This window comes from Dermacentor andersoni, chromosome 8 (assembly GCF_023375885.2).
Source record: "Dermacentor andersoni chromosome 8, qqDerAnde1_hic_scaffold, whole genome shotgun sequence".
Taxonomy (NCBI): domain Eukaryota; kingdom Metazoa; phylum Arthropoda; class Arachnida; order Ixodida; family Ixodidae; genus Dermacentor; species Dermacentor andersoni.
Genome location: NC_092821.1, coordinates 146532064 through 146555463, shown reverse-complemented (window position 1 = coordinate 146555463; position 23400 = coordinate 146532064). Strand labels below are relative to the sequence as shown.

Below are 23400 nucleotides of genomic sequence, written 5' to 3'. Positions count from 1 at the left end.
CCCTCGTTATGTAATAAACAAGAAGAAAGGGGGTTAACCGAGGGGCCCGATTTTTATTAGTCATATCATGAGAAGCCAACAAACACTGACACCAAGGACAACATAGGGGAAATTAGTTGTGCTTAATAAATGGAAAGAAGAAACGATAAATTGACGGAAATTAAGGTTGATGAAAAAACAACTTGCCGCAGGTGGGAACCGAACCCACAACCTTCGCATTTCGCGTGCGATGCTCTACCAATTGAGCTACCGCGGCGCTGTTTCCCTGTTTCCGTTCTCGTGACGCCTGCGGCAACAAGGACGTTCCACGTCCACCACCAAGGTCTGTGAGTGGTGGCGCTGGCTAACACTCCCAGAGTTTACTAGTACACATAAATACCCAAGAAAGTGGATGGGGAAACAGCGCCGCGGTAGCTCAATTGGTAGAGCATCGCACGCGAAATGCGAAGGTTGTGGGTTCGGTTCCCACCTGCGGCAAGTTGTTTTTTCATCAACTTTAATTGCCATTAATTTATAGTTTCTTCTTTCCATTTATTAAGCACAACTAATTTCCCCTATGTTGTCCTTGGTGTCAGTGTTTGTTGGCTTCTCATGATGTGACTAATAAATATCGGGCCCCTCGGTTAACCCCCTTTCTTCTCGTTTATTACTCACTTACAGTCACTCTGAACACCTCCTCACTCCAGCCTGTCACTCACACGCTCACTCACTTATTTCACCTAATCATTCACTCACTTAATATACACTTACTCTCTGGCAGTAGTGGAAAGAGAGAAGTGGAACCGAGTTTTCAACATGAACTGCAGGCATCTATAAAATGGGGCGCTGTTTTTATTGTCTTGGTTTCGATGTAGGAAAAAGGCCTGCGACAGCAGTCGACTTTACTGAATGTAATTTAGCACCCCTTTGATTACCACTGTGCGGCAGTCTGTCTTTCACCCCTTAGAACATCAACAGAACTGAGGAAAAAAAGCTTGATGCCTTTCTGTGTGATTCTGGGCTCACCCGCCATGGTGGCTTAACGGCTTAGTGTTGCACTGCTAAGCATGAGGTCGCGGGACAGAATCTCGGCCGCGGTGGCCGCATTTCGATGGGGGCGAAAAAAATGGACACCCTTTTCCCGTGCTTTGTGGTGTTAAAGCTTCCCTGGTGGTCAAAATTAATCCGGAGTCCTCCACTACGGTGTGCCTCATAACCAAATTCGGGTTTTGGCATGTAAAACCGCAGAATTCAATTCGATTCTGGGCTCACTTCCTTGCACTTGCGTTTCCAGGTGTTGTTCCGTGAGAACGTCACACGAGTCTGCCCTGAGGGCACGTCGTGGACTCCTGTGCCGGTTCCTGAGAACTCCGAGGTCAGCCAAGTCTCTGTCGGTCGCACCGGCCTGACTTGGGCGGTGGCCTGGAATGGAAACGCACTCGTTCGTCTTGGTGTATCACGCTACAGTTACATCGGTGAGTTTCACAACTAACTTCACTTGCCTCTTCTGCTTGATATTTGCGGTCTGGTTTACTACTTTCAGTCACAACGATTGTCATAAATGTTGCCAGTGTCTGGTTACGTGTTACCCATCTGTGTAAACATTTACAGCATCAGCTCCTTGCTGAGAACTGGTTGGCTCACCTTCAACTTGAGTTGAAACAGTACATCTGAACAAGCGCATGGAAAAAAAGCAGGCATTACAGGACAAGTGCTCACTGCTCGTTTGGCTGTTAGCGCTTGTCCTCAATGCTTGGTAGGGCACATATCTGTTGGGAAATAGCTGGCACTGTACTGGCAGGTATTTTTTTTTTTCACCCACAAATAGCCTTCGTATAGAGCATCCACCGCGGCTGTGGGAAGCAGGCTAGAGCTGTTTGCCAGGTACCTGCCAGTAAAATAGGTACAAGCGCACTCTTGGCCTGGTGCTCGGACACTACGGGACCTCTACGCCTGGTTAGGGGTGCAGGTCTTCAACCTGAGGGTGCCCCACCCTATAGGTGCTTCGTGATGACATTGGCACCATGGAATCGGCACAGAACCCTCGTTTTTTTTTCCCCCAAGGGTTTGTTGTGCCCAAAGGTCTCGGTTAGATTTGCACAGTGCGGGCTCCTTTTCTGAGGCAGTTCACCTGTTAAAGAAAGCAGAGTGCCAGGTTGGTGGATGCCTGTGCCGATTTAGACAACCAGTGGTTCACCGGTTATGTTGATCGGTGGGTCACCACATCTACCCGCAGTCGAGGCGGATGCTCAACCATCAGGCCACGACTGCAGTCTGGTTGCAAGCGTGGACTGCTTGGTCGGCAGTCGGGACTTCTTCTATGATGTGTCTTTGTTCAAGTTGCACTGTTTTCACTCATATTCTACTACCGTTGTCTTGACTCGGCTGCCTTTTCTGCCCTTCTGCAGCCAGGGAACGGATTTTTTTTTTTACTCTGGGAGACCACATGTGGGGAAACGATGGTTTTACTTTGGCTTGGATTGACTAAACAAACATTTTAGTGGGTCAAGTACAAAGACTCTTCACTGTACTAGAATTGCTATTTATTCATTCATTAGTACCCTCAAGGTCCAGAGAAATTACTGAGGGGAATGTTACAGGTGAGAGTAACAGTAATGTATACAAATAGAATTCCTTAGAATAGAATGCTATTTCGCTGTCACACGGCACGTGTAATGTCATTCGCAGTAAATTACATTCATACCGATTGTCATTGCGGTCTTGCATTCCCTGTCTGGTTAACAAAATGGCATTCGCAATCGATGGCGATGTTTAACCGCACGCAGGTAGTCGGCAATTGACATGTATACTTTCAGGTTGCGCATCGCCCTGCACAAATCTGTGAGGTCGTCTTCCTATACTTTCAGCAGTGCGTGCATCTCGTCGTCAGTCCAGTGTGCTTTTCGCATCTCATTCTCCGCTGACGAAGCGGCAGAGTTGGCTTCCGTGGTTGATAGATAGGCTATAGCGCGGCACCGCTTTGAAAACAATATGCAGAAAATTAAAGAAAGCAGACGAGCGTTAGTAAACATGGCCGACAAGAGGTGCTAGCATCCAGTCGGAGACTGGAAACAAGAATATAGCTGCACAAACTTCTTCAACTATTCATGCTGTACATCAAAAAATTATTGAGGAGTTCGTTCGTAACAGCAGTTATGACAACCTTTACTAGATTTCACTTTAACTTATCGATTTCATAATTTTTTGCCAAGCCCCTGTCGTCGAGATTACATAAGTTGTGCTTGCGTGAGTTTGGGAAACTCATTAGATGGGCGAATGCCATTAGCTGTGAATGTCATTCACTATGCCCTTGTAGAAGCAACACAAATGGCATTAAGACGTAATCTCATTCACTGCGAATGACATTACATGTGCCCATCTGACAGGGGTATTGGCTGCTAGCGCACAAAAACAAGCATTTTCTTGGATGGAGGTAACTGAGTTCGGAAGCTGATTCCAGTGTCCTTTGAAGTTTGTGGAATGAATGAATGCAGGCAGGTTATTGTACAGCACTGAGCAATACTGAACTTGCTGGCCTGATCGGTGTGTGAAGAAATGTAGGAGAATGGGGGAGACATTGGGTGAAAGTGCAGCTGTGGAATATGATAATAGATCTTATGGAACAGAAAAAGGTGAAAAAATTTGCGGCAGGATGCAAGTGAAAGAGGTTCAAGTGTCAAATAGTTCGAGTTGGAATCAGAAGCCAAATTAAATTTGTTCTGCCTGCGTGTGTTGCGAAATTTGAGTGGCGCTTATTTCTGGCCATAAGGTGTACACAGTAGTAGATGCCACGCACAAGACAAGCCAAGAAAAGGCAGGGCGCCTATATTTGGTCATTTAAGTACCGTACAAACCTACATGCGCTGAAGCCAAAGAAACATAGCAGAAAAGAGCTTCTACTTTTAAAGAGACACCAAAAGAGAAATTCTAAATCAGTTTAGACTGATAAAGTATTGATTCAAAATTATATTTTCTATAACTTGAAGTTAATAGCTTGACTATTAGAAAAAAAAAAGGGAAGGAAAGGGCAAAGTTCCAATTTCTGAATTTCGTGCTGAAGCCCTGGTGCCGTTATGGCACTGTCATGTCACGAATTTCAAAGTAGAGTAGGACCCGGTTACATGTTTCATAACGTAGTGTGAGAAAAAAAAAACACCGACCTCGCTAAAAGATTTAGCAGACTCAAGAATAGTTGACACCTACATAATGCGAAGTGTTCTGCAAATCATTGCAGTTTGAGACGTCGATGCCCGCCTAACCGGTGGAATGCAAGCGGACGGAGATGCGTGTTGTCGTTATTGCAGCTTCCGTAAGCTTGCATTTACACTCGAATTCCACCCGTGTCAGCAACTTCTTTGGGTGAGGCATTTTTGAAGGGAAGTTTTGACGTGCCCACTCGGTGAGAATCGCTGTGGCATGATACGCGGTAATGCGTCAAGCTGGTGGAGCTTTGGCTGTCCGAGACATCCTATATATCGTGTTCCTATTGTACTGTGGTTAAAAACGGTGACAGGAAACTGAAATGATATTGAGCTGGTAGGCGATGCCAGAAGATGATGCCACCAGAGCGCGACATGGCCACTTGCTTCGCGCAGCCTGCAGTAAGGTACAGCGGCGTGTTTGGGTTATCACCTGTTAAAAGCATGCAGTATGCTTCCAATGGCACTATGCCACATGCACTGTGGAACAGACAGGTGAAGATGCTTATCCCAATAGGGTTGGCGGCGATAGCTGAGAATGCGACATGGGACAGTCCGTGAGATTTGCTGGTACTGGTAGAGGAAACTGAGTGCTAGCTGAAATGTTCACATGGCACAGACAGGTTAGTACTCCGGGGAAGTTGCCATGGTGGGTGCCTGCTGCTCTCAGTTGTGCATGCCTCACTTGTTTTCTTGTTCAAGCGGGATCTAGCGTCGAGAATACGTATCACATGATCGCAGTTTGGCAATGTACTGAACATTTGTGTCGAAAGATCATGTTTTTTGGGAACATTTTCCCAAACGTTTTCGGTGCTGTCAATAAGTAACTTACTATTACAATTCAAATTACTTCTCTATTTGGTGTCTCTTTAGTGTACAGGGTTAGTACTTTGTTGGAAAAGTTTGGTATGCACTATGTCTTTGTTTTCTCCTATGGCCAGCTCACAGTGCATGTAGTGCTTTAGCAATTGAGCTGTTGTGACGATGGCTGTGCCCCATCTACTTTCTCAGGCATTTGGGACCATATGCGTGGGACTTAGCCCTGGGAGCGTTGGCCAGCGTCAGTGTTCACAGACATGACGGTGACAGGGGAACATCCATTTGCCTGTGGCTGGTGTGTAGGATGTTGTGTGAAACCTGTTTATATTAATTAGTAGAAGCACAGAAAATTACTGGAAATGGGCCCAAATGGTGCATGTAGAGTTTGAGGATTACGGAACAGTGCATTTGTACGCGTGTAAATGGGGAGAGGCTGTTGTGAGCTTGCTGCGGACAGAGAAGCATATAAGGGGCAGTCGACAAGAAGTTATGTCCACTACATGTAACTTAACAGACTAAGAATTTTGTGGTAGGTGATCCAAGACTGTGCCTTCAGATTCGGCCTGCAGGACATTTATCGGCAGACAATTCCACATTGTCTTGAAGCCAATGTTGCACTGACTTGCACTGCGCATCTTTAAATACAATTTTGGTTTGTAACATGATCTACTTTTTGCCCAGCCTTCATGTGAAACTCCACATATGGGACATTTGAGGTATTATAAAGAAATAAATGAATGAACAAATAAAAAAAAGTGGTAGGCAACACTAATCTTCGACTTTGGTGTCTCTTAGTGGCACTCGCACCTTCGTGTTGGTGTTCTTTAGGTTAAGCAAGTGACCGTCTTTCCCCTGGCACAATATGCAGGCGGGGAGCAAGAGAGGGTGAGGAGGAAGTGAAGTGGGTGCCACCTGGTGGTGCATAGCCCCCTAGCGAGTGGTGTACAAAGGGCACCTTACGTGCCCTATCCGGTGCTGACGTCAGAGCGTGTAACGAGTGGGCGCAGCTGTTGCGAGCAAGCGAGCAAACAAGTGAACGCCGGGAGAGGAGAAGTGAGAGAGGAGGAAGTGATGTGACATCCGCTCTGCAAGGCAAATGTTCAGTCTATGCCAAGCAGCCATTTTCCTTTAATTAGCCGGTTAAATATCAAGCCACCTTCTTGTGCATGACGTCGTTAGTGATGTCATTACTTCCGCTTTCTACTTCCATATTCCCAGGAATTTCACCAAAGTCGTGCTCACGTGGCAGGTCTCTACACTCTATGATTCTGTGCTTTGGTGTGCGGTAGTCAGTGATTTATAATTAATTCTAATAACTCCATACACTTCAGTAACTCAACATGTAACTAAGGTTATGCTCTGATATCATATCTATATAAAACCCATGAATTTTGTACTATACTATTTTTTTCTATCTTTTTGTGATTTATTTTGAATTTCACCCCTGGTCATCTTGGGAGGGGAAGTGAAGTGCTGTGCAAGAAACAAGAGTGTCACTCGATGCTTGTACCATTAAAAATAAGTAAATATTTCTGTTTGGTGTAATGGTGTTCAACTGTATTCCTTCTCAGAGGTTTAGAGTTTGAATCAATGCTCAGTATTCATCAGAGAGACCTCTGGCGGTTAAAACACAGAAGAGTGCTAGAGTCGTGAAAATAACTGTCGTTGCAGGAACTGAATGGACAGAAGTGGCTGCACCCGATGCTGAAGAGAAGTTGTTGCAAGTTGCTGTGGGGCAGAACATGGTGTGGGCCGTTGGACGAAATGGAACGGTCAGTTGCCACTCCCGGCATGGTCACTCTCATTGCCGTTAACCTAGCTTTCGGTAGGGGTGCCCAATTAGCGAAATTTTCTAATCGAATCGAATACAAATATTCTTTTAAAAAATGACCTCTGTATGTAGAATAGTTTCTAGTTTCTAAACAAAGTGAAATATAAAATATGCATGGAATCCATTTGGCAAACAAGAGAGTTATTTAATTTCTTTGATACATTTGTGTAATATGATTCGCAACTGAGTGCACACAATTTCTTTAGAGCCTGCCCTAAAAGCAGACCTTTTCAGGGTTACATACCTACTTTATTAATAAGATTTAAGTTAAGATGCAGCACGAATGCAACAGCAAACTTAGGTCAGCAATTATGCTAGCAAGCAAAAGATCGTTTTCAATGTCACTGAAACTTCGCTGTTAGGGGTTTTGCCTGCAAGGAACTTGTCTATATAAACTTGCTCGAAGCTAGTACCCCGATTTTGTCCTTTCACCATCAAAAGTCTTCCAATGGAAGGTTCTGAGACGGTCCAGCGAAACTTTCCTACGAGCGGTATGTTTCATAAAACTTGACTCAGCATTTGTAAAATCGTAGATCAAGCCCAAGTTTGTAAGTTTCGCGAGAAACTCGGAAGTGTTGGCAAGTGTGCTTGGGAATGTACTATGCTTGTGTAGGGCCCACACTTAAATAAAAAATCATTTACAGGGTGCGGGTCTTGCATGAGTCAGGTTTATGGCTGCCCTCTGAAGCGTCAACAAACTGTGCTTGGAGTGTTACGCAGAATAAGGCTGGCGGCTGAATAGGATCACTTTTATTCAGTCGTCCTCATGGTTTCTGCTGCCCTCTTTTGACGAGCTTACCTCATCGGTGCTCTCTGAAAGCTGGTTGTCCTCGGTGCCATCATAGTGTTCGAGGTTCTTGTCACCTTGAAGCACTTGACGACAGTTTCAAACGAAACTGCAAGCCGCACATGCAAAATCCATGTCCACATTTCGTGCAGTTATGCCCTCTACATGCACCTAGTGGGCAGTCATCAGGTGCTTCCCTATCGTCACCAGCGGAATATGTGTGAAAGTGTGATGCAGCTAAATACACCGCAGCACAGCTGATAACCGTTGGAGTGCAGTGGATTCGTGCTGTGTTGATACAGTGATGATGAAGATGCCAATGTCTGCAGGACAGTAGCTAGTGCCATCTCGTAGCGGCTTGCACGAATTAACCAGCACCTGGATGTGTACGTGACGCTTAGTGAAACTCCTAATATTTTTGCACTCCGAAGTGGAGGCGCAAGGTCCTTGCACAAGTTAATATGGTAGCCCAATGTTCGGCTTGGGCTGGCTTTTACTCGGGAGGGTTTCGTAACACCGAAAATCGAGTTGAAGCAAGATGGGAACCACTCGCATGCGACAGGTCTGACTGGTGCAGTCTGGTGCTATCCCCAGATATGTCACCGGACTTGAAGTGACAGTGCTTCAGCAGGCTTGCTGCTTGCTGATTACTGTTGTTACTTTTTCTGGGAGATGTTTATTTGGCAGGCGTGCTAAAGAATTGGCAAGTTTCACGCAAGCGTGCTGCGCGCGTGACTCCCTTACAGGTCTGGTTTCGCAAGGGCATACGGTGCGACGACCTCGGCTGTCGGGCCTCGGTCACGGGGTCTGGTTGGGTGAAGATGATTGGCACGATGGCCATGATCAGTGTCGGCCCCAATGACCAGGTGAGTTGCGATGTATTCAGCTTCCGATTTTCGGGAGGCTGAAGTTATTCTAAGGCTGTTGTTTCATTTTAGAGGGGCTCGTCGATTACTTTGAGGGAAAATGGCATGTGCATAAAAAAAAGAACTCGATAAAAAAATGATGTTGAGCTGTATGAGAACATTACCCTTCTAAAGGGGTCGCGAAGGCGTGAAAAAATCGGGCAGTTTTTTATCGTGCCAAAACGGCCCAGAATCGCAAAAGAAAGGAACAGCAATATCTCTGCAAACAGAAGTCACCTAAATGGAATTGCCACTTAAAAGGACTGACAACTGATTTTTAAGGACTCGGTTTTTTACAGTGCAATAAAAACCTCATCGTCTGAAATGTTTGTGCCTGCAGCAGTTACTTCCAAAAGCGCGAAAATTTCGTAAGCAGAAGAATTGATCTGAGTAACCTCTAAAATGTAGGGTTCCCGACACTAGCAATGCTGAAAAGCGAGGGTGATGATAGCTTGCCTCGCAAATTGGGAAACCAGAACGATGGGCTTCTTTCACAGGTGTGACTGAAACTTATGTCAACCATCCACATTTTGACCTTTTCAGCCACTTATTAAAAAAAAAACACACATTGCAATAGTAAGCTGCTGCATCTGCGACTACTGTAATTCCTGGTGTATGCGGCGATGTGGTGCCCTCTTTTGGCTGTGGGCGCAAATTTGCATAGTGCCACTTTATCCTTCAAGATCGGGCCACAGCCTGCCACTGCCCAATCTCAAAGGCCATGGCGCCATTTTTCTAACCATATAACAATTAAAGATGTAGCTGTTCATTGTAAGTTACGGGAAAGCTTATAGGGAAAAAAAATGTATTGCATTTCAGTATTTAAGAAAAGTTCCAGGAGCTGCACACACTAACAGACAATCATGTGACAGGCCATCCTATTTGTTGGGAGCCAAAATTCTTTTTTGAGACTTGTTATGAAGACTTGAAAAATATAAATCCTCGTTTACTGAGAAAAACAGTGCTTGTTTCAGTCAATACGAGACACAATCTTTTCATCAGCGAGACTCATGTTCCGAAGTTTGTGTGTCCCTCTAGATAAAACAACAGCCTCTGAATTGGTTGTTTGTGTATTTGGGTAATGCAAAAAAAGTTTTCAATAATCGGAACCAAAATTTTCACAACTCTAAGTGGAGCCACAGAAATAAGCTCTAAAGCATTTTTTTTCAAAATGTGGCAGGATGCGAAATGCATTCTTGCAAAATATATTTCGCTCTCCTGAACAGAAAGCCATCCTTACAAAGTGGTGGCAGAGAATCGAGCAGCCAGAAAGTTGATAGTATTTTAATGCATGGCATGCATACATACCTGGATGGCTCCTTGCCAGCATCGCTATTTGGTCCATTTGTGACCAGAATTAAGACAAACAAAATTTTGGATGCCTTGCAGCGTGCCACTCGATAATTTAGACTCCCTCCGCATGAGCATGCGTTATTGGGTCACCGAGCCATGTTCTGTCTTAATATGCGACCAGTGCCTCTTCGAAACTGAATCCAGTGGTGCCTATAGTCAATCCAGTAGCCAATGACTGCACCCAAATAGCTGGCCAAACTAGCTGCTACTTTCACTTTTGGTTTCTTTGTGCTTAACGTATCTAAAAATGTTAAGAGGATGTGCGACATATGTAGCGCTGGATCTCTGCTCATCGCTCTGAGTAAACTGAACTCCTCTTGATCAGAACATAGTTATCCAATCCTTTGTGGCTCCATTTAGCGAGATTCTACTGTGCTTAAAAATTCAAGGCGTTCCACTGTCGTACCTGACTGTGGCTTCAGTGCAAAACTCAAAAACAAAGCTGTGACCTTTGTTTCTTGTTTGAGCTACCTAATCAACATATTACTGTGAAATTAATGACAATACAGTTTTGAAAGAAGACACTATCAGTGTAAACTAAATTAGTGTTGCTCTTTGATGTACTCTTTATTTTATGAAATGCATTGCTATTTCTTCAGGTGTGGGGCATCACGCGCGACGACCGCCAGCTCTGTCTGCGCACCGGCGTCACGTTCGAGGAGGCCAGCGGCCGGGAGTGGAAGGAGATTGTTGTGCCCTTTGGGAATGCTCCGAGCCGGACTGCGAGCGTGAGCTCGCTGACGTCCCTGGGCAGCCTTCGGCTGGCCACGCCCTCGTACGCTGCGGTGGCAGCAGAAAGCGGCGACGATCCGCCGCCGACTCCGGACCGGAAGAAGATGTCTCGCCACAGCTCGCGCTCGGGGTCTCCGTGCAGCGACACCGTGGTTGCAAGACACCAGGCGAGTGAAGAAGGATGCCACGGAGCACGAATGTACCGTAATGGAAAATGTTGGCTAAAAGGAGCGCACTCGACCCGCTTTGTAACGAAGTTGCATCCGACATAAAAATACCTTCGTTGCATCCAGTAATCTAGTCCTCCGTTAATTCGACCCTGGTTAATTCACTTTCTTGTCTACTTCGATCCGAACCAAAGGTCCTGCTGGTGCCAATGCATTTCTATGGGCCCAAACTTTCGTCATTTCAATCCTGAAATTGGCCTTGATTGGCCAGAGCATGATTCTTTGCTTTGGCTACGAGTGCAGGAGGGCACTCCATAACTTGGAGATCTAAAACATCGGAGGGGGCGGTGGCAGGCTGCTGCCAATCATCAGCAATATGCAAGGGTTACGGTATGTAACATCATGTCGCAGTCTTTTAAAAATGTTGCCTAGCAAAACAAAGCTTAGCAGCCGACGCCATTGCTATGATTTGAACTCGTGCCTTTGTGACAACGTACAGTTGGAAGCCGAGCAATAACTAACTGTCGTGCTGTTATGCAACCTTGGCAGTTGGCAACCTTGTGTGGTGCTTCGCGCCCCAGACAGACTCTGAGAGCAGTGCACTTGCCTGGGTGTCTCGGAAGTCACGGCAGTCATCACTGTAGTGGGCGACGCTGATGCTGCGTGGATTGCAAAGAACAAGTCGTTCTTGATTGCAGTGGCTGCTGGAGCAAGAGCCTCCTATCACCACCGTTGAGGAAATTCAGAGCCAGAGGAATTGCTGTAACCTTCTGCACTTTTTTGTGCAGACTCAACAGCTGGCTGCTAGCGCAGGACTGTAAATTTATGGACCAGTCTAAGGATTTGGATCCTTGTGAAAACTTGGACAATGTATATCGTCTTGGATTGTCCGTGGCCTGTGTAGGCAATCATGGGAAATTGCATTGAGAAATGGAATCGTTGAGCAATCACTAATGTCTACTGAATTTTTTTCTCTGCAGACACAAGTCAATCGGGAGTGCCAGACCATAAATTTGCACACTGGCCTACAGACTTAGATCACTGCGTAAACTTGTACGATGTAACAGTGTATACTGTCTTAGAGGGTCTATGGACTTTAGAGACAGTCATGAAAAAATTGGATTGGTGTGATAAATAGAATTGCAAGGAATCGCTGATGTTTGCTTATTTCTTGTTTATTTTCTTTGCAGGAATCCGTAGGGTCATCTCCAATGCATAACTTTGCACACTCGACATTTGGCGAGCTCTCAACCTGCATGTAAGTGTGTTACAATGTGCTGGACACAGTCACGTTGTAGTGACGAAACAGAAATGAAAGATAATGAACTTGCAAGAATGAAGTTGTCTAGTTGGAAGAGATTAATTGCACTTGTGAAATGAGGAATAGCATTGGCGGCAACAAAAAAAAAGTTTGACAGCCATCGAATCGAATGGCATGGCTCTCACTGGCTTGTGAGTCAATCATGACAAGTTTTGGGATTCATGGATTGATTCATATGGTTTAACGTTGTAATCTATTCCGGACAAAGACAGAAGGAATGCAATGTTTGCTTTCCGCGTCGTCCCCTCCGCTCATCCTTCCCCTCAGCCGGGGCAGCGGTGATAGAAATGGTTTGGCCGTTGCTACTTTCCTTTCTTCTTTCCACGGTGCGCGTAGGTAGCCCTCAGAGGCTTGCGTCTGGCAAAGGTGCCTGAGGGTAACAAAGGAATGCTGACCGGACACTTGGGGTGCATTAACAACACCCATTTCCCTGTTTCATAGAAAATACGAATGGATATGTGTGCCCAGTGGCTAGCATCTGAGGGTCGTCACCCTTGATGGAATGTATTCCCTGACATTGCCTCAGACGAAGAAGAGCAGGGGTTTTGAAATCCGCATGAGAGAGTAAGCAATCTGTTACAGCCACATAGATATATATAATGAATTTAGATATAACAAATTATCAGATATAGCAAAGTTAAACTAAACTGCGCCTCACCTATATTAGTGTGTAAAGAATACATGCTTATAGTGAATGACAGACATAACGGAAGTATTTCCGTGACAAATGCGACTTTGTTATAATGGAGTTTGACTGTATGTGAAATTGAGGCATCCTCCTTGCATGCAACAAAATAATACAGTCAGCTTTCTAGAAGGCTGCCAAGACAGAAAATCATCATTTTCAGTTGAAGAGACCAACACATTTTCGATGCGTTCGCTGTCCCTCAGTGCTACTTAAACTGCAAGTCGGTGACCGCAGTGGCTGCAGCCATTGGGGTCACTGACTTGCAGTTTGATTGGGGGTATCGTTGCAGTCTGGTGCATGTGTGCTTGTCGGTCATGTTCGAATTGTGTGCAGGCCCATTTCAGGATCCAAATAACGGAAAGTCTTCTATCCGTATAAATGTACGGGTGCTGACTGGGACATCCAGTTGGGATTGAATAAACCGCGAAATTGAATTAACAGGAGTTGAATCGATGGGAGTCTACTTTACTTGGCTCGTATGTCCACGGCAGCATCGTCTACAGTACAGATGGGGAACATTTTCTTACTGTGTTCAAAAAGTGTCAGTGCCCCGTGAAGTGTTTCATTGTGGGCCCATTTTCTTTTTATCAAGGAATTCCACTTACCCAGACGAATGGCCGACCCCTGCTGTCCACGACGCAGTCGGCTCCGTCACGTGGTCTTGGGTCAGTGGTACCGCCTGCACGATTGACTTTCCCGGCGCCCTGCCCAACTGGTTCAGTCTGACGGGTATGTGGAGGACGTGTCGCAACGGAAGTGTTGGTCATCTTAGCAGATTCTCTGCTACATCTAATGGATTCCGAGTCTCTTTAACATATGTATGCATTATCTGTTGTAGTAAAGACAAGCAATCCTGGTTTCCAGCGATTCTAACCACAGGCACCGCAAATTTAGCCTGTACCATACCATTGATTTCCCAGGGTGCTCTGTTCAACGTGTTCAGTGTGACAGCTGTACAGCTGCATTGTGACCATATTAGCAGGTTTTTTGCCAGGTCTGGCAGATTTTAGCCTGCTTTAGCGATAAATATTGGCATATTGTGGGCAACGTTTTGTTTTTAGCTGACCATGTGTGACATTTTTATTTCACAAGGATATTTGAGCCATTCTGATGCTTGTTTTGAATGATGTTTTAGTGCAGTAATATTAAGGAGGACTGCTGGCAACATTGGTGGATAAGGGTTTGGTATCCCTGTATGGAAACAAATGTTTATTTGCTCAACATATCGTTCCGTAGCTGTTTTAAGTAGTGTAACGGTCGCTGTGTATACAATCTGGGCAGCAAAATGACCTGTTGAAGTTCAATAAATTGGCTGTGCAATTTTTTACACTGTGCAGGTTCAACTGTTGATGGCGCTGTTCGATACTTGGAAAATGCTGAGTGGCGGAAGCTCGTGCTGCGTCGCCTCCGAGACCGTCGGGAAAAGGAGACGGAAAACTACAACTACGATTCCGCGATTGAAAAGGTGACGTCACATCGCTTGACAAGGCTGTGATTGTTTGAATTTTTCTGTAGCAGTCCTTGTGAATGGCGCTGAGAGAAACGGTGCAATAGAATGTACCGTATTTAGCCGATTATAACGTGTTGTCGAAGCTAACGCACACCCAGTTTTTGTGGCTTCAGTCTAAGAACAATAATGTTCAGCCACATCCAATGTAAACCCGACTTTATCACCAGGAAGAAAGCAGCATGCCTCCATCTTTTGCAGTCGGGACAAGATGAAACCTGGAGAGTTTACTTTCACAGAATGTAAATTTGTTGACGCTGAAGGTCACTGTCATCGTTACTGTCACAGAGCCCTGTTACAGCGACCTATATGTTCTCCATGTGGTTTACTGTGTTTGATGTCTCGTGTTTCTCGAATTGCTTCGTAACCGTAGTGATAGAGTTGGTGGGCCATGTCTCGACTAACGACTCCACCAGTTCGTCCTGTAATGCATGCAGGTCTCTAGACCACCACAGATGCACGATGCGACTCTTTATCGCAAGCCTGTAACATGAAATGACTTTCTTAAATGAGCTGTTGTAATGAAAGCGGCGAGGCCATTCCCACGTTGCCAGCTTACATGAAAGTTGGCGTCGCCATCTTGTATGCAGATGTTGCTGGCTCTGATGGAAGGCTGTTGCCAAGGTAGCAGACATGGCGTGGAATTATGAAGTCATGAATCCCAACATGGAGTGCAATAAGATTGTTAATTGGGTTTCTGAATTAACCTTTGAGGGTCGAATTATTTTTTTGAAAAATACTTTCCCAGGTGGTCAAATTACTTTATTGCGGATCTTGAATGTGCAGAATGTATAAAGTCGGGAATAAATAGTAAAAAAAAAAATTAAGAACAGTATTTTGGTGTCGGCATCACTCAGAACTGCAAAATGTTCAATAGCATTTCAGAGTGTGGTACTCCTTGAAACACGGGTCTACGCACAGTGCCTTATCGCAGTCTGCACACCTAAAACGCATGTCTGTTCTCCTCTTGGAGCGAGAAGTTGTGTTAGCACACACATGACATATTCTCTGCATGCGGCTGCCTTAGGCAGAGGTCTGAGGCACCCTCTCGCGTAAGCGCGTTGCTGCGGAGAGCGAGAATACCTCGTGAGCGGCGGTGATAAACAAGCTAAGAGCAGCACCAATAAAGAAAGAAATCAACTTCCGTCGCCCCTGCAAGAGATTACGGACAAAGAGAAAAATCACGTTTCGCACACCTCTGTTGCGATCACGCGGTGGAACCGAAACCGCGAAAGCGCGTTGCCGCTGAGAGCAAGAATACCTCGCGAGCGGCGATGATCAACAAGCTAAGAGCAGTGCCAATCAAGATAGAAATCAACTTCCGCAACCCCTCCAAGAGAGTGCCAACAAAGAGAAATATCACGTTTCACACACCTCCGTTGCGATCACACGGCGAAACCGAAACCGCAAAAGGGGTGTTGCCGCAGTATGCGCGACGCGCTGAAGCTAGAAATTAGTTCTGTTTATCTCTGCAAGAAGGTAGCACAAATTTCAAATGCTTCTTGTAAGTCCTAAGATGTGGCAGCACCTCCCAGTAAGCACGCATCCTCATTATGGCGAGAAATTTCAGATGCAGGGTTGAAACCGTACCCATACGGCAAAGACCTCGCGGGACAGAAAACCGCCACCGTACATATATGGCAAAAACCTTCAAAGGTTTAATAGCGGGTGTAAAATTCGGTACAGTAGAGCAGTGCTGGAAGAAAGCAGTAGCCGCAGGTGCGGCTTGATGATTTGTGAACCGCACAGCATACCTTGTTAGTCCCTTGTGGGGCCACGCTTATATCTATCTCTCTGCCAGGTGAGATGCCGCAAGCTAACCCCAGAGCCCTCTTATCAGCTGCTCATGTTGGCCAAAAAGGCGCGGTGCATAGCCGCGAAAGTGGCACCTTGCTGGGAGAAGCGGTGACGCGACAGAAACTCCAGCATAGCCATGTGGGGGAGGTGGCTGCAAGAATCGCCATAGTGGTTCTGGTTTTGTATTCAATTCCAGCACGTAGGCAATTTTCCAACCTATTTTCCTTTAAAAAAAAAGTTAAGGTGCACATTAAAATTATGTAAATAGGTAATTGGATTTTCAGGCTGTTTCATGCAGCAATCTCCTCTGTGGTCACTCTCTTCTTTCGTACGGTTAGAGATGTAAATACAGAAAGTTCATTTCACTGCTCCTTTGTACAGTCTACGTGGGTCAAGTGTGCGACCGCGCAGCTGTGGCGTGACTCGCACCCCTGCCAGTGGGTGCGCTGTCGGCTCGAGCTGGAACGGCTCGGCTCGGAAGGGGAAGCCTGCGACCTGGCCATCTTGAGGCTGCTCTACCACCACGCTGGTTCTGACAGGAGGGTAAGGACAGTGTAGACACGAAGCCGTTGTTGGTTAGTGACACCAGCGTTAACCTGTCGTGAAAGGCAAGTTATGTCGGAGAATGAGAATCAAGTTTATGACAGGTCATGAGAAGCAAGCTGTAATGTTGGAAATGAGTCATACCAAGTCATAAGATGCAAGTCATGAAAAGTTATGAGAAGCAAGGTATAACAGGTTATGAAAAGCAAGTTGTGTCACGAGTGAGTTATAGTGTCATGAGGAGTGAGTTTTAATGTCATGAGAAAAGAGTTGCAACATGTTGTGAGAAGTAAATAACATGTTACGGGAAGGAAGTGTCGTGAGGAACGAGTTGTAACACGTCCCTAGAACCAGGGTCAGGCTCGTAGGGCTGTTAAATCTGGTGAACAAAAAGTTTTAAAGTCCTTTTGAATGGTGACTCTGAGAGGCACTGATCGTTTCTGTTACCTTTACCATTTTTTTTACGTTGTTTGTTTCTCTGTCAGATGGCCTTGAATCTAGCCGAAGTGACATCCGCTTGCGACCTGTCAAACCGGGAACGCCGTCTGCTGGGGATCTACACGCAGACCCTGAATGAGAAGCGTTCCTGCATAAAGTTGGCATTCGGCACTGACGACGAACTCGAAGACTGGGTCTGTATCGACTTCTACACTTCTGCCTGAAGAGAAGCTCTTCTTGCCATCCTATCTAAACACCTTCTATTGTTATGAGCATTGTGGCACTTATTCTGTGTGTTAACCCCTTAATGCCATGAGAAACATTGATGAAGAGTGCCGATTTTTACCTGCATTTCTTTAGCAATTTTTTTTAGAAATATCATACTGGGAAGGCCTATACAGTCAATGCCAGATTTTCCAGACATGCTCGATAATTCGAACGACTTCGCGCCACCACCGCATGCTCCATAGAGCGAATGTATAAGGACGTCTGAAATTTCGGACGCTGAAACCTTTCACCATCTGATTTTCCGGACCTTTTGCCATGGACACAGGTCCAAAATGGCAATTATCCAAACCAACATTGCCACCATTTTTATTACCTTGCAGCATCGAACCAGTGCACTCGCACACCAATACGCTAGCAGGTGTAGCTACCACTGCGGCAGCGCTAGGCATAGCAGCTTCGACGTTTGCTACCAAGCTTCTTGCTGTTTGGTGCCGTGTTTTTGATTGAATTCGCCGCTGTCCACAATGGCGCCGACTCTGCCTTTGTCATCCTCGCCGATGGCTTTGAAGATCGGAAAGTAGGGCAAGGGTCAGGTTTTGCACAATGCTTCCCGAAAGTCAGCTTCGCGACAGTACATCGGTGTGCACGTGGTGATGCGTACTAAGAGCGGAAAGGGTCCACTGTCGCAGGACACCGTGTGTATTCTTTAATTATACATGTGTGCAGCCGCCATATCCTCTCGCAGTACCAGCGATGGTACTCCTAGTAAGTGTACTGGTAGGCCTTCAGAGCTGCTGCGGATGTGCCTGTGGTGATTTAAGCCCTTGGGGGTAGTGAAAGGCATGCATTCATTGTTTTGGAATGCCCGACTTTTCTGGCATTTTCACAACCAATAGGACGTCCGAAAAGTTGGACGTCAACTGTAGCACATTTACTGCTTTTGTTAACAAAGATAATGACAAGAGGCATTGCGTATTTCTTTATTTATGCGTCAAAATTACAAGTATGCGCAGCCTATGTCATGCCGAGTTGACTCGTTAAATGTTAGATTGAATAACTCCTCGTGGCAATGCAGATGAGGGACAAGGCAAAACTTGCTTGCAACATTTGACGTTTTGTAGAGTAACTTTGGGACCACCACTCAGTAAATTTTTGAAATCTAGTTCTCACATTGTCCTTTATCACCATCACAGATTGCGACGCTGAACCTGGTGGCTTTCGGAATGCGAGGCATGACTGACAACGCAGTCCACGCTGGCGCTGCCTGGGGAATCACAGAACGGGGTCATGTGTTCGTCCACGAAGATGGTGAACCCAAGTCACCCATCGACGACATGGCCATGACAGACATGTACATATAGTCTCGAATGCTTTGTTTGTACCTGTTAGCACAAGGTCCACCCTTCATTTCCTTGCCTCTTTGTGCTCCTTGATTGCCATATCCTCCTCAGGTGTCAGTTTATACTGTATATTGAAAACATAGTTTCTCCACGTCTTTCACATCTTAGGAATCATTAAAAACACACTGCTGCAGAACGGATCATGAATTTTCAGGCCTTCAGCAAGTTTAATCATGTTTACAGGAATGTTTCAGAAATGTTTACAGAAATCATGTTACAGAAATGTTTACATGTGAGAAAACGCTCTCACAGGAATGTCAGATATGGAACATGAACTATTTCATGTCTAGCATACTTGGAAAGCGCGCATACAGCCACTTGGAAGTATTATGCTGGATGTGAAACACTGCGAAAGACAACGAAAGAAGGGAACCCACCTCACGATGACATACTGACACCGAAAGCAAACAGACGTCCATCTACCGTCCAACTCGTTTTACTTCAACATCAAATTCCTTATTTCTTTACGGATCTTGATGGAAATTGGCATAAATGTTTCAAATGTCTCTGTAATGTTTCCATAAGAGTTTTTGAGTCATACCATGAGAAGATCTTATTCAGCAGAATTTTTCTTCTTTGTACATTCTGGAGGTCCTGGGGAGCTTAAGAAATGCAATGGAAGGCTCGTTGGAGCATTGACTGCACAGCTAAATATGTGCTGAGGGTCGTGTCATTCTTGCTTTTTTTTTTCACCGCGCAACATCTTTGTATTGTCATTTTTTATGTTACATTCACTTCAAGCACATTTTCAGGCTGAATGAATAGCCACATCCTAAATTTATAAAATAATGTCATGGTAAAAAAAGTGAGAATGTCATGACCTGCACTGTTGCCCAAGGAATGCAACAAAAGAAACAGTCAAAATAGGCTAAACAGTTACAAAGAAATCGGCTCCAGAAACTCAGCAGAAAAAAAAAGTTTTGAGAAAACGGATCAAAAAGTTTCACCTTCTCTTCAGTTCTTTAAAAGGCACCAAATTTGTAGTTTTTGGTGCGTTTTGTGATGTACGGCTTCTTGGAAACGTGACCTCTGGTCTGATGTGCCTTCGATCCACCCCCTCCCCCCTTTTTTTTTGTGTTGCATTCTTTACTGCTGCTCTTCAAAGAGTATGGTGCCTAGGTTTCAAACGAAGTGAGGTGCAGAGATCTGTGCGGGCTTAAAGTTCCAGTGTTGAACCTGCAGGCTGCCTCATTGATAGCAGTCTTCAGCGCAATCAGTGAGGCATTCTTTTCTCTTGGTAGAACCGACCATGTTACTTAATGGAGGCTCTCTGCAGCCTTCTCAAATCATCTTTCCTTGACACTTGCTGTGGAGCTTAGGATCAGAGCGTCATTGTTAGATAGGCAGCGCTGCAGCTGCTAGTTGCTTTCCAGCTTGTACTTCTGTCTGATGCCTTACCATTTGTGCCAGCCCAAGGGGCCTAGTGAACAGAGCTCATGATAGGGTTCTCTGCATGAAGGGGTGGTGTGATAGATATTGTTACGAGATATCGTGACAGTATGATAATAGATTTGCTGCGCAATGTCCTTAGTTGCGCAGTCGAAGGCACCGATGCTCTAAATGCTTAGGCAAGAGCCTAAGGATTCCACGTGCGAAGATCGGACGCGAAGTCTGAGTTGCTGAAGCTCGGAATGCCTTAGCCGCAGGTCTGAGACGTCCACAAACAGGGATCGGCCATGCTACTGCGTAGTGCCCTTTTTGTCACTCGTCGAGATTACAGAGGCTGTCCGGAGCCAGCGAGGAGCAGAGACCTCAATGAGCCGAGCAGATGGCACCACTACGGAGCAAGCGCCGAACCAATGGCGAATCACGGAGCGAAACCATTTGTGTTTTGGGAAAGCTACCGAAAAGGAAGGCAGTAAAATGAAAATTCAGGAAGTCGAGAAGACATTTAAAGTCAGCAAATGAGCGGGGGTTTATCTAAAATACTCAAGGCCTGCCAGTTAACTTAGGCGTTTCAGTGCTTGTACTGTGACCGTAGACAGCGCATGTGCGGGTGTAGGTTAAGGAGCACGTGCAGTGTCTTGTAACAGCGGCACCTTTCCCCACTTGGTATGCTTCACCGCATAACATGGCTGTATCGTGGCGAAGCTAATTTTAATGGCAAACATTGCGAAGTGAATCAGTGGCACGTTTCAGCACTTTTGCTGCCTTTTGTTTAATTCGACCCGCCGGATAATTCGACCAGTTTCGTTAGTTCCGTCAGGATGGAATTAACAGAAGTCGACTACAATAGATGCTATTTTTCTTTCCATTTTTTTTGGAACTGAGATTCACTTTATGTTTTGTTCTCTTTCACGAACCAGCTGCTGGCGTCACCTGGGTGGTGGCCACTTCCAGACGGTCGAGTCGTGCCCTGCCGGCATCACGTGGGCACTGGGCAACAACAAGACAGCGTGGGCCTATACAGGAGGCTACGGAGGAGGTGTCTTCAAGGGTACGTCTACCCGCCGTGGTGGCGCAGTGGCTTTGGTATTCCTAAGCCTCGAGAATGCGGGATTGAATCTGGGCCGTGGCGGCCACATTTCGATGAAGGCGAAACGCAAAAACGCCCGGGTACTGTGGATTGGGTGCACGTTAACGAACCCCTGGTGGTATAAATTAATCCGGAGTCCCCCGCTACGGCATGCCTCGTTATCACATCTTGGTTTTGCCATGTAAAACACCAGAATCTAATTTTTTTTTAATTTTCACAGTACGTCTGATTGAGAGTTTTTAGGCTAGCTCGGTACGGCTCACCACGTGCTCAAATCCTTTTCCGCGTCCACGTCCATTTTGGCATCATTAGCCTTTTGCTTGCCTTGCATTCTTCTGAAGCGCGACAATTTCAATTTTCTGTCTAAGTAACACATATGCGGACCTTAAAGCGAAATACCATTTAATCGCGATATGTTGTTGGATATATTACAAACTTCTTAATCTGAAGATTAAAAAAAACGACCAATTACGTTATTGAATTAGTTAAATAAAAAGCTAGTGTTCCTCAGGCAAAATGACCTCTCCGTCACTGTCGTTGTCCCTGAAAAGCACCTCGTATACTTTGAGATATATGACGTTCCATCTAAAGAAAGAGATTCAGTGCAGCAGGCCTCTGGAGCCATGCAAGCTATCACTTTCTTACTTGATGCCTTGGTCTGCACTAGCTACAGTATTTCCTCTCTTGGCTCACTCCTGCATGGCATCACATCAGCTGTCAATCTGGAAAGCCCTGCGATTGGCACCTTAGATTTTCGCTGCTGTTATGATGCAGGTTTGACGGGCCACAACGTACGAGTGGGGCCCATGTCGGACATGAAGTGCGTGTACATCTACGAGAACCAGCGCTGGAACCCCATCTCCGGGTTCGCTCCCCGGGGCCTGCTCACCGACCGTTACATGTGGAGCGATGCCTCGGGACTGGTCGAGTGCACCAAGGACGACACCAAGCTCGACTCTGTCCACTGGCACTGGGTGAGTTGATGAGGTCTTGGTTTTGCAATCGGTTGGTTGTCAGGTGTGTGTGCTGTACACTCGACTTCCGTTAATGCGACCTCGGTCAGTTCGACTTTTCGCTTGATCCTAATGCAATGGACGACCGCACGCCAAGTTTCATCCTAGACGCCAGCGCTCGTTTCTCCCCTGGCGGAACGATTTCATCTCCGACAGGTGTAGGTTTCCGCCGCCGCTTCCGCGGTCGCGCCCGCGTTCAGTTCGCGCCGCGCGCGAAACGTCTCTTGTTTGCGACGGCGCCTCTTCGGATGACCGGAAATTATGATTGTGTTGTTAACTGTCACGACAGCAATGTAAACACGAAATGGTTGATGCCACCAGTAAAATTCTGTCGATTCACAAGAAAATGGTACGAAATAAGCAGACGACACACATGGATTACTGCGGTGCGCCGAGCGAAGTAAACAACTGGCAAACGAAACGAGCTCGTTTATTGATCACTCCTGAGTGTATGACGGTTTTTATATGTAACCCACATGAATTTAATAATTACTGGGTACATAATCCTTTTATTCATATAAAAACTTTAAGTTGTTCGACGAGCGCTTGTCCTGTCTTCTTTCTCGTGTTTCGTTTATGTGTGCGCTGCCCAAGAATGGAAACCACTTCTGTTGTATACGCTAGCAGTGGCCGAAGTTCACGCGTGCCGAGAAATTGAATATGTGCACGATGCATTGAACATGACCGGAGTTCATTACCGCTTCACCACTGCACCGATCGATCGAGTTGGTGGACGATACACGCCCTCGTCTTGGTCGCGCCGGCATTGCTGAAGCAGGAATGATTACTAATACTTTCAACTTCCGTCTCTTGAGAACTGTTAAAAAATGACCAAGCTGTCTACATTGGTGCTTCTATTCCATATTGTAGGGGACGCACTAGTTGAAGTTGTGTGCGCATGTCGTACTTGTGCTATGCAGCGATATATTTTTGAGAGCAGCATTCCGGGCAAGTAGGTAATCCATTACTTAAATGATATTGCGCGACAAAAAACGACACGGACGTGAGACGACACACCAAGCGCTTGGTGTGTCGACGACATGCGCTTGGTGTGTCGTCTCTCACGTCCGTGTCGTTTTTTGTCGCGCAGTATCATTTAAGTAATCGATATATTTTGTTTATTTCCGCACAGTGTCGATGGAAGACCGTTGTCGCCATCAGATACAACACGGATTTGTAGCAAACATATTGTGAGAAACTGCAAAAATGACTTTAGC

General features: G+C 45.8%; 1 protein-coding gene across 1 annotated transcript in view; it reads left to right on the top strand.

The window, feature by feature from the left end:
• The window catches only part of Pex23 (tectonin beta-propeller repeat-containing peroxin 23), a 72697-nt gene that overhangs the window by 8452 nt on the left and 40845 nt on the right, over nt 1-23400 (top strand). Inside the window, exons 6-17 of the mRNA XM_055069501.2 lie at nt 1274-1454; nt 6669-6769; nt 8362-8481; nt 10473-10772; nt 11963-12030; nt 13374-13510; nt 14119-14246; nt 16467-16628; nt 17114-17260; nt 18488-18645; nt 21001-21131; nt 21945-22144. Of these exons, the coding sequence (XP_054925476.2) occupies nt 1274-1454; nt 6669-6769; nt 8362-8481; nt 10473-10772; nt 11963-12030; nt 13374-13510; nt 14119-14246; nt 16467-16628; nt 17114-17260; nt 18488-18645; nt 21001-21131; nt 21945-22144 (1833 nt within the window). The remainder of the gene's footprint in view (nt 1-1273; nt 1455-6668; nt 6770-8361; nt 8482-10472; nt 10773-11962; nt 12031-13373; nt 13511-14118; nt 14247-16466; nt 16629-17113; nt 17261-18487; nt 18646-21000; nt 21132-21944; nt 22145-23400) is intronic.